Below are 12109 nucleotides of genomic sequence, written 5' to 3' on the forward strand. Positions count from 1 at the left end.
AATTCAGATGTAAAGAAATACAAAATGAAAGAAATCTGTATTGATGACACTGTGTATGAAATATCGTGAAACAAAAATAGGAATCTAAATTGAAACACTGCTGAGCATAAACTAAACATGTTTCATGAAAAAAGATGAAGTAGAATGGGTGATGGTGGTGTGTAGATTTGTTAATGTGTTTTTTTACAGATGTGTTTTCACATCATTCCTATTTGAAAATGTAATTGCTACAATTATGTCCTCAGTCCAAAAATCAGAATAAAATAGCCATACGTGCTTGTAATGAATTTTGCCATTGTTAAAATGATTTCTAGAAAAAAAATGCTTTATTAACGTTATCAAGTGGCTCGTTGGTAAAACATCAGACGGGAGCAGCGTTTGGAGTGCGGCTTGGGGAGAATTGGGCTTTATACCTACTGTAGATTTGAGTTCGGATCAAAGGCCCTTGTTTTATGTCTCTGTACGAGGCTTTGAAGTCTTCGCTGCACCTACAGCACTCATTTCATCAAGTTCACTAGTGTCTTAATAGCAGATCAATAAGTTTCAAAGTCGGAGAGTTAATTTGATACCAGGGCTGATGCCGTCGTGCTGGGGAAGCAGAGAAGGACCGCGAATGAGGTGGAGCACAGCGAGTCTATGGAGGTCTCTGATGCTGGCAATGCTGCTTGCTCTGTGGAGGCTAATTAATAATTAAAAAAAGAAATTAACAAATGGGCAGCTGTGCAAGCTTTAGGCTGTAGTTTTGAAAACAATATTCAGGAGCTCCAAGTGCCCAGCCTCAACTGGCCACCTGAAGACGTGGTGCGAAGACACCTTTTCATGGGTTAGGTCTTAGAAAGTGACCATTAACTAAATAATGTGACACTGCTTATGTCTTCCATCCCTTTGTGTGCACATGCTTAACTTGCACATAAACCTACAGAACAATTTCCCGCCATACTAGATATTCAATACTGTTAAAATGATCATTAGTTCATCCCTAAATTTACAGAAAGAGGGATGTGCAATGTTCCATTGAAATGCATATTAGAGATTTGTCTCTGCGCGCACGCTCAGAAAATTGTAGCTCTGGTTTAATAAGCCTAAATAATTGATGTTGAAACTGCCATTGAATTAAGCCATATATCGGCAATCCAAGTCTTTGAATTTGTAGTGAGAAGTGTCTTGCAACGCAGAGATCTTCCTTAATAGGTTTCCCGCCCACCGCATACAAAAAAGCCAATTGAGTTTTGCAGTCTTGTAAAGTAACTTTATTGATGTATGAGACGAACACCTGCAGTGATGATTGCAGTTCCTCCATGTATATTTATTGTAAGGTTAATTCTATAATAAGCCCCTTATCATTTCGAAACTTTTGCAGCAGCAGTTTGTGTATGCTGTTTTTAGTGCAATTCATACATTTCTATGGAAATATGATGCATCTTCTGTTACTGCATGTGTATTTACAGATTCTAATTAACAAAATATATTTCAGTTATAGAATTGAATAGGTGTGTAGATACCTTCGTCAGTGATAGTTAACCCTACATTTTACATAAAGGCGTCTACTCTGCACGGCTGCCTTATTGTTCATGAGAAGCTGCAGCACAATCCTGGAAACGGAGCTGACGCTGCGGCTTATATATTTATCTGATTAAGTTGTGTATCCTTCCTGAAAGTGAGTTGCCTATCACTCATGTAGAGCGAAATCTCAAAACGTGTTCACCAGTGGTCATTGGCTTATGTTCAACCTACCCCATGACCCATGGAAGGAAAGAAACCGCGTTGTATCCTCATTCATGTTCTTCGCTTCACGGAAAAATTGTATGAAATGTATTGCTGCTATAGTTTGAGTTCAAGCAGATGAATATGTACTTAAGCGATAGATGATACTCAGTTTTTTTATGGTTTGTGGAGAATGACAGGGTTATTGGGGTGAGGGAGAAGACAAAAGTGCCAATGATCAAAACCATGCAAAATATAGAATTAAGAAAAATAGAAAGAAAAGAAGTCTTTTATGATTGGAAGGATTTTGTCGCCTACCATCTGTATGTGCAGCAGAAGTTTCCCTGTGTTCGGGGTCAAATTCACACCCTTTTGGAACAATTGCCCAATTTAGAATGTTCATCTGAGGGTTGCTAATGGAATTAGGGTGCTGGTGGGGTGGTCAGTGCGGGCTGCAGATTAGCGCGCTGACCATAGCGGCATTAACCAGACCCCTGTGATCCATTGGGAAGATTATTTCTCGCATCTGTCATCCGTTTCCATTTCTTCTTTTATTTTTTTGAGCGGCATTTGATTTTTTTTGTATGGCAGTTTAGTGTAATAACTATGTATTGCAGGCATAATATTTTTTGACTTGAGATGTATCGGTTGAGAAAAGTGATTCTGTGATCGGCTAAGACAGTGAGCGCAAATAATTGAATTTAATACAACGTGGATATTGATTTGCACGATTGTGTTGGATAAAAGAGCCTTTTCATAAATCTTCCTTCTTTAAAAAGTACAGTCGGTCTTGCCGACTCTTAGATTGTGTCTAGGTATGGTTCAGTAGAAAGCCGGCCTTAATTTTGTGTATCACCCCTATGCTCTGTATTCTAAATTTGTGTCTAATGTCTCTTTATGTATGCGACAATATCAATATGTGTGCGGATCACCATATGCATCTGATTGCGTGAGAGTATCTATATATACATGTGTTTTTATCATATGGAAAATCTATATCCAGCGCTAAACCCGAGATTATAAATTATTATTCACAAACTTGCGCGAAAGCACTGATTTACCCATTTGCTGACTCCTGATTTCTTTTAAAGAGTGTTTGATGATTTTCAATGTATTTATCAGAGAGCGATGTCACAGTTAAAAGGAATTTCAGAGATTCCGTAAATGTAGCAGTTCCTCTTGTAGAAAGCGGTGGAGACATTGCGTGGAAACTGGGGAATAGAGTGGCTGCAAGGAAATAGGGCTGATGAAGGTGTTCCTTGTCACATTTGAGTAGAAATTATTTACTAAGCAGTCTTATGAGTGCCATTGTGAAAGGGGAGTGTAGAATAGAATATTATCCCAGATGGGACGGAGAGTGTTTCTTCTCAGTTCTTTTTTCATTGGAAAAAAAGAAAGAAATGATTAAAAAAAAAAGTCCTCTCTTCTAGGAGACGGGTACAAAAATAATAGTCTGGACAGCTGTCGAGTAAGATATGTTGTTTGCATTTACTTACTTTCTCTTTTTTTACATATATTTCTAAGAACCTCGTGGTTAGCTGTAATAGTAATATCTTTTTTGTAACCTTCATGCATAAGGATAACAGCTTCATTATTAGTGCATTAAACTGGTACTCCGGTCTCATGGGACATACCTTAAGATGATGGTATTGTGTTCTTCCCCTCCCCGCCCCCACCCTCCGAATTGTTAAAAAAAAAAATTCGAGCAGATTTGGTCCCTGTCAGTCAGAAATAATTGTGTTCTTAATCTCGTCCCTGATGGATGACTCCGAGTTCAGCAGCGGGCCAGCTCCAATGACAAATACTGTATTAATATTCATTAACTGCTTTGACAATGCTAATTTTGATGCAGTAGTGAAGGCCCTTCCAAAGTTACCGGCCAAAGCATCAGAGCTGTGCAAGGTGGCAGGATAATTTGTGCTGGTTTGCTGAGCTGAAGGCTTTTAAAGTCTCACTGCGGAAAAAACGCAAGGTGCCACAAACAAAAAAGAGGGAGAGAGAGGAAGGGGAAAAAGTTCTGAGGCATTGGAAGGCAGGGCTGCAGAAATAATACGATCACAGCCCGCTAAAACATTTGACACCTCCGATGCTGCTTCTTTGAGCAAAATTTCTACAAAGTTGCAACAAAAAAAGCATAGCATGGTAAGTCAGCGCATTCTTGATTTTGTTTAATCTTTTTGATCTTTTCAATTATCGCCATTTGAAGATCAATAGTTATTTTTTCTCTTCTCTGCTTACAAGGGGCGCAGCGGTGGTTTTTAGTATGTTCGGACCCATTGCTTTAAGAGACAACGTCCTTGGGTAGCTGTGGTTTTTCTTGGCCATGGAAACATTTATCCGGTGACTCTGACTTTAAAGGAAAAAAACAGATTTCAGGTTTTTCTTTCAGTTTAGGGCTGCAGGATGGGGAGCACCAAATTCATGGAGAGCGCTGAGTTGCGTACAGTGATGGTCAACACCAGAAGCACTTAATTTTCTGTTTTAATGTCTAGATTTTCTCTTAAATGGATTAAGCTTCCTTTTCATGAGAATGGATCAGATTGCTTGTGTGGCTTCTTTTTACCTGAATTCTGCTTAAACCGAGTTAGGATAACTTCTTTTCAGGATTGACATGTGTCCTTTGTATTTGCCAAGTCGGTAAGCCGCAACTGTAGCTTTTGTTCAGTTTGCTTGAGTTCACAGCGAAAACCACAAGAAAGGAGGAACGGGGAAAGGAAGGTAGGCAGAAAGGATAAGGGGTTTTCTTTTTTTCCTTTTTTGGCACATTGAATTGATTCTGGGAGACGAGTGTTTGGTCCTGTCGATCGGGGTGCCAGCGGAGGACAGCTCTTGTGAATGGGATGCGGGGCTGGAGCATCTCTCTTGATGAGCTGCAGTTCCGCTCTATGCCTGCTGCCCTGCGAGTCTGCCTGCACAGAACCACTCTGAATGGCTTAGGTGGTGCACTGCCCTCCAGTGGATCAACCAACAGCGAGTACGTAAAGCTGAACATGTAGGTGCGCCGGCACACCAAACGGCAGCATGCATGAAACCAGGCAGTGTGAAGACACCCCTGAATAATCCTGTGTAAATGGTAAGCTCATCTTCTCCAGCTGCAATTTATGTTGTGTGTTTTATGTTTCAGTTTACATCTAATGTAGTTGTATGGGTTTAATTTGCTTTATACAGTTCTCTAAAGAAATGTACCTGTGTGGTGGTAATGTGCTTGTTAAGGTTTTTTAATTGATTCTCCTAACTTCCAACCTCTTAAAAAAATCGATCTTTGTCTTTCTCGTAATGGATTAGATTGTTGTATTGATGAACATCTGGATTTACAGTCATGCATGTCTTTAGTTACACCTAAGCATTATTTATATTCTTTGCATTTTGCCAACAATGTGGACCTTGTACAGTATGGGACCAGGGCAGGTATTGCTTTGGCTATAGACCTGTATAATGTTAAAACAATTTTGTCTTTGTCGTTGTCAATTTGTGATTTCTTTGATAACATTCTGGGTAAGCTAGTTATGTGAAGGGTTTTACCATCATTTTAACACCCTCCTTTCTTTGTTGTGTGAGTTGTTCGGTAAAAGTCCCCACTACTCCTAAAGTGCAGATTGCAATCTACAGAGGTGCAGCTTAATATCCTCTCCCCTGGGATTTATGTGCTACAAGTTTTTCATAAGTAAATAGAAAAGGTTTGGCAGCCTATTTAAAGCTGGAAAACTAGTGGTTTACAACATTGAAGGTTTTACTTCTTTTGCCGGTGTGCCAGGAGTAACTCAAGTAGTTGGTGGGACAGAGGGTAGGCAAACTGTCCAATGTAGCTGTCTGGGGAGCTACGCTCCACTTTGCAGTATTGTTGACAAAACGCAGAGTTGTTCATCACCAGGGCTAGTATACTGACGGAATTTCATCAGTGACAAAGCATGCATGGGGTGTGGGGTCAGTGGTGAATAGAGGGAGGGCACACAATTAGCTACCCTGTTGTTGTTTTTTTTTAACCTGTCAAAATGTGATGGCATAGCATCTGTCCTTACAAGAAAAGTCATGCAATTTTTGTTACCAATATTGAGGGCCTGGATGCTCAGTGGCTGATACATTGTTTGCTCAAAACAGGGTTTGTAGGAACTTGATAGTGAATGGTGAATTTTTAAAAAAGCGGTGAAGTCTTTAGACACTTACGTTTCAAATGTTGTTTCAAAATTAGGGACGAGTATTTTTCATGTAATTGGAAACCCAGATATGACATGTTGAAATGCAGCTGGTGCTTCCATTTGCCTTCTCCCCAAAACTCCTTTTTGTGAGCGTTGTTGTCCATGTAGCCTGATAAAATGAAGCGTGTGCCCAAAAAATGATCCTCCGTATAGCAATATTTGTGTGAGACCCTTCTCCCTTCAGTGCCATCGCTTCATTAAAGACTAGCGTTGCTGTCGGTGAGAAGCTGTCTTCAGTGTATAGCACTTAGTCAGTGTCATGGGCATGTCTACTGATGCCCCCTTACAGTGTGCAGCAAAGAGTTCTACACTTTTGTGCATTAACCTCTGCAAAGCGGCGTGCCCCCAAATTGTTAAACAGAGAGAGGCAATGTGTGTAAGCGGCCTTTTCTTTTCTCAACCTTGATCTTGTAGAGTTAGGCGGCCAGACCCCGTTGCTGAGTTAAGTAAATTATTGTTTTGAAAGGTCTTCGCTTTGCCTTCAAAGGCCACTCTGAGAAACAGTGGCCTGTTGGCATTGTTAAAATCGTGGCAGTGTGTTTGGCCCTCTGGGGACCGCGGCAGCGCTAAGCACCCTTCTGCATTGTGTGCGCCAGGCGGGTCAGTCAGAACAAGGGACCGTCCATTCAAAATGCCCAGGGAAGGGTGGAGAAAGACCATTGTGTGAGAGAAAGCGTGAGGGGAAAAGACCTGTATCCGCGGCAGGCAGAGGCCCTACAAGTGTCGCCGCCGTGTCACGCTGACAGAAGAGCGCAGCTTTTCCCCTTGCGCCTCCTCTAGCGCGCTCTCTCTCTTCCCTCAAGACATCGCTTTTGAGGGATTCGACAATTGTGCAGCTCGTGGCTACAGACTGCTGCTCGCGCGCCCCCATGGCCACGTGTTTTTTCCTCTGGCACACTTGTGAATACCTGCACCACCTCAGCTGGAGGCGCAGCTTGGTGGCCACATCTGGATACAGTGACCCGGCTTCTGAGGACCACCAGGCGTGACCAGGGCAGCTGGGGCAGGAGAAGGGTGCAAAGCGTTTCGCATTTTCGCCTCACGCCAACTTTTAAGATCAGAAATGGAAGATTTGTGATATTTACTTTTGATTTCCAAGGATTTATTACCACCTGCGTGGCGCTGGAAGTTTTAAATCGACGAAAAGCGCTATTTTCACCAACGCGTGACCCCATGGGCGCAGGCCAGAGAGCTGAAAGAATCTTGCTTTCCTTAAAAGTTGTTGCAACTAAATTAAAACAAACTAGCGAGCAAATGTCAGAGGAGTGCAAGACATGTTGAACGGAATATATTATCGGCATCCTTAAAGCAACAAAAGCGAGGCAGAAGAAGCAATACGACGCGTTTTTGGAAGTTAACGGACCGTGGGGCGTCAGAGCCATGTACCCCAGGGATTCAGCGATGGAAGGGGATGAGGAACTGGGTGAAAAAGGTGGGCTCCCTGGCACGGGGCTAGCTTTCTTCCAACAGCTAGGCTGCTGGCCCCTGAATATGAATTGCTGGGTGAGTAACCGCGTCTGCGTGCTTTTTTTTTTTTTAGGTCTTGCATGCGTGTGTGTGTCTGCGGGGTGCCAGAATCTTGACCGTTCAGCTTCTTGTGTGGCTTTTCAAACAAAAAAAAACCTCGAACTGCAGGGGATGTGGGAGGAAGAGGCGGGGGCAGAGCGAGAGCGCGCGCGCCCGAGATAGAAGGGACATTTCAAGCCGCAGCCCCCCTACAAGGGAGAGTACGGCGCCGTAACTTTGAAGCAAAAAACAACAAAAAGGCGCGTTGTTTTGGTTTGTAGCTTGCAGCGTGTGGCGACTTTACTTACCGACTGCTTATGAAGTGCAGACTTTTGACACCTTTCGTTTAGGACATCAACCAAAATGTACTCAATTGTTGAGTTTCTTAAACCTCTCTATGCTTTAGATTTTATTCCTCAAATCTTCGCACCTCAATACCCAAGTTATTAAATTGTTCAAGTCGTGTCCGCACTGGTACCCCAGGTGCGCCACGAGAATCTGTTAACCATTAAAATGCCCTTTTACTATTGCCTCGTGATCACGGCGTGTTTAGACTCCCGGGTTTCTTGCCTGTCCTCTCGCGCCATCAGGGAGCTGCAACCATTACCTCCCAATGTGCGGATCTATGTGGCTTTGTGAATTTCGGATCTGATTTCCGGATCGGGCATATTGAGCCTGGTGGATGGCAGGGGACGATCAGGAGGAAAGCGCCCCTCACGCTTCCAGGCTGGTAAGCTGCCTTTGCCCTCGGCACACATTGCGCACAGATCATTTCAATTCAGTAACAGTTTAACAACTCTTCTAAATTAGAAGATAAAAGCGCGTTTTGTATCACCGCAGTGCTGAGTGTTCGTCTTTCCAATTTAGATAATTGTGGTTTCGCGCTAACGACAAAGCAATCTAGCAGATTTTTTGTTGTATTGCCAATGAGGTACAAAATATTGTTTAATTAGTTACTCCCTCGCATAGAAGTCTCCTCTTTAAGCTGCCGTTTTTTTTGCTAGCTTAACAACTGGCACAGATGCCTAGCTACAAATTCGGCTGATGCTAGCAGCGGCTAGGCGGGTGATTCTGCAGTGTGTTTGCAATACTCATTTGCACTAACCTGACAGTCCTCTTTCTAAAGGGCAAGCGACTTGTTCCATGCCTTGATTAGCGCAGCACATTTGGCCTTTAACATGTGGTTTTTCACAAAGAGGCAATGCTTCCTGGTGAATGAGCTGCCATATATTTCCTTTGGTCCTTGTCTTCTTGGCTCTCGGACTAGAAGTGTGGTCACTGTGCAGACACGTGGCATCAAGGCCAACAACTCTATTGTAGACAACTTGCCTCATGTCATGAGGTACACTTTTCGCCTGGCCAGGCTTTTTTTTTGCATTACTTGGATTGTGAGAACTGTGGTACCCCTCTTCCCACTGTAAACGTGGCCTAAAAGCCACAGTAACCAAAGTACAATGGGGTCTGTGGACAGCTGAGTTAGTGACAGGATATGGACGCAGGAAATGGTGTTGTACGAGCAATGGGGTGGACAGCGATGTCCTGGGATCAACGCTTTGATAAAACATGTTGATTGTGTAATTGAGAATCCAGTAGGCCAGTTTTTTCAAAACATTGTCAAAACATAAGTGGTGATGCTCCATATTGACCATCCAAGCATTTGGCAAGGATCGTGGTCGTTTTCCCAAGTGCTTAAATGTCGCAGGTAGACTTACCCTTGTTTTACAAAAACACTGTCACCAGCCAAAGCTGGGGAAAAAAGTTGTTCAGTTCAACACCCACCGTAGATATCTGTTTGTGGACTGAAGGTTTCTAACACATCAAGGTCAAGTCTGCCTTGTGTCCTACAAAAAAGAGTGCCATTTATTTGGGTAAAATACAACCTATAATTTAATCTCAAAGACACTTATCCATCTGTTGTGCTTGCTATACAAATGCTTAATCATATTAAATATTACAGACCTGTTGACATGCATTGAGTTAACTCCCTTTATGCTTCGTAAATAATGTTGGTTTTACCCATGGGGCAGCTTTTCAATGCCAGTAGTCTGTCATCGTCGCTATGTCCTGATGAACCTCATCCGTAAAATACCGTGATTATTTCCCGGTGAACTCGACTAGTCCGTACGGCTTCTTCCTTTCCCCAATCATTCAGTATGTGTGGCACCTGATAGCCACCAACTGCAATGACTCGACACAGAAGCAGAACTCTGAGGTAATAAACAATTTGAGACGCTTTTTAAAAGTTTCAATCTTGGTAGAATGTTTATGGTACAATTGTGACCTTTTAGATCTGCAGTGAAAAAAAACCCAGAACGTTTGTACATGCAGAGCTCAAAGACGATGTCAAACTCCAAGATACATTTGTCTTTCTTGAGACATGAAGCAGTGCCAGTTTAGACATCACTATGCCCTGGGCCGATGGACATTGGGCAGCAGTCACATATTGCTACTACCAGACGTTATTTTCAGAGTTCGCAATTGGATGTGAGCTCATTTGTGGTCAATGACATGAAAGGTCAGATGTGCATTCCCTGGATGACAAACTTCTGCCTTTCCTGAGAATATTGTTAGTGTTTTCATGATTCCACACCAAATTTTAACCCTACAGAACTTCAGGGGCCTTGCCTATTTAATTGTGTGCTGTAGTTTCAAGCACCTCAGCCTAATGAAGTCTCACACCCTATATTCATGCTATCGCAACTAGTCCCTGTACGATCTAGAGGTCTGTTCTACGATTTCAGATAGCTGCTAATTATGCTATAGAACTTCTATATTTTTTCTATAAAACTTCAGCATAAAACTCCATATTTCTATAGGGGGGGGGGGCAGAAGACAACTTTCTGGTATGTCACATAAATTGGGAGATTTAAGCATTATGATTTGATCAAGGGGTTCTGTTCACATTTTTGCAGTCCTGACTCTTGTTTCCTCTGTGGTTCTTTCCCACTGTGTCGGGTGCAAAGGTGCACATGAGTACTGAGTGGCTTTGTCTTGGATGCCACCACAGGATTAGAATTGACCCCAAAAATCAAATGAATCAACTTAAGCGAGTGTTCGGGATAGTGCTCAGTTGGTATTTAGTTCATTCACTTGCATCTCTCCCCATGACCATTTTTTGTCTCTCTAATACCCGCTTTGACTAGACTTGGAGAGTTGGGCTTAGACAAAATGTCAACTCACACTGAACATTTTATCCACAACATTTGACTCTTTGACCCATATGCCAATACCTTTTTAGACTATGAGTTGAACCCCTATTTGTCAAGTGTTTGGAAGAATTGTTCTTGGCTGCCTTCCTCGTTCCCTATCACCCAGGCTCCTTATTCATCACACCTCCTGAAAGACATGGCACCCCAAGCCCATCTACATTCCCCCTTTTTAGTGTTTGTGATTCAGCCTGCACTTATTCCCAGCTTTTGAGTTCAAATTTGACCTTCCTCTGTCCTCCGCATTCCCCTTGCATCTCCGGTCATATAGTTCCCTTCTGTTTACCTTCCGCTTTAGTTTATTTCTGCTATTACCTATCTGGTATTGGCTATCTGAGTCCTTGTACAGCATCCAGTGCAGAAGTGACATTTTGAGGCCCCAAATTCTACTAGGTACAAAGTGCCCTATTACAGCAAGTTGTCTAATTTGTTCATACTCTGCCACCCTGAAGGGAGATACCAGACTTCTGATCCAGATCAAAAACAGAAGTGAAAAAAACTAAGGTTAAAGCAGATCATTGATTTCCAGAGCTCTATTGTCTTGGTTTAGAAGCCTATTTGATATGACATAGAGTTCTACACTTTGGAAATAGAGGTATATTTTGCTGCTACATATTCCCTTTATTATGATACAGAACCATATTTTGTATTGTTTTTCACATGACTTATGATGTATACTGATGTCGTTTCAAGGCCTGATTTATTGACGTTAAATCTTATTTAAATTACATAGAACCGTCATGCAGCAATTTACATCCAAGTTGGTTTGATACACTATCGTGTTTAGGTTCACCTATTTGGTGTTGATGTACAGCCTGTTGTAGTAAAAGCAGACCCCTCTTCTGTTGCCATTGAATCGTATTCCACTGATTCACTCCTAATGTGAATGCATCCCACATCCAGCCTAACCCTGTTTTGTTGATCTACAAACTTATTCTCTGGGTGAAGAACCCGGTTGTGATGACAAAGCCATCCTGGGTTGACCGAGAGTTACACCTTAATATATATGTTTATTTATATGTGTGTGTGTGTGTGTGTGTATATGATTCTACTCTTTTTCTAAACAAATATATATTTTTTAATTTTATTTTACAGAGTTTTATATAGCGCAAACTAGACCCGAATCGGGCATCAGAGCGCTTTACATAGCACCAGTTGCATTACATTAGGAAACATTCATTTTATTGTTAGGCACAGCGAGATTAAGTGATTTGCCCAGAATCACAGGATGTTCAGCGTCATTGCCGAGATTCGAACCCAGTTACACAGATTCGAGGTCGACCTCCTAGCTGTAAGGCCAACTCCTCTATATATTAGATAAACAATTTTATATGTGTGTGTATGTGTATATATATATATATATATATATATATATATATATATATATATATATATATATATACATACACACACACACACATATAAAATTGTTGCGTATTTGCACAGTTAATAATTTTGCGTATTTGCACTCGTAATATTTGCACAATAACGGCTGCT

At 41.9% G+C, this 12109-nt stretch overlaps 1 protein-coding gene across 44 annotated transcripts in view; it reads left to right on the forward strand.

The window, feature by feature from the left end:
• Positions 1-12109, forward strand: part of TCF7L2 (transcription factor 7 like 2) — a 337643-nt gene that overhangs the window by 259005 nt on the left and 66529 nt on the right. The window contains exon 1 of one of the 44 annotated variants that reach the window (XM_086922828.1): positions 7089-7403. The exons of 42 other annotated variants lie outside the window; for them this stretch is intronic. In XM_086922828.1, the coding sequence (XP_086778954.1) occupies positions 7281-7403 (123 nt within the window). In that variant the 5' untranslated portion in view covers positions 7089-7280. Of the gene's footprint in view, positions 1-7088; positions 7404-12109 lie in introns of those variants that run through there. One more of the 44 variants, XM_086922829.1, reaches the window with a different exon arrangement.

This window comes from Lissotriton vulgaris, chromosome 5, assembly GCF_964263255.1.
Source record: "Lissotriton vulgaris chromosome 5, aLisVul1.2, whole genome shotgun sequence".
In the NCBI taxonomy this organism is placed as follows: Eukaryota; Metazoa; Chordata; class Amphibia; order Caudata; family Salamandridae; genus Lissotriton; species Lissotriton vulgaris.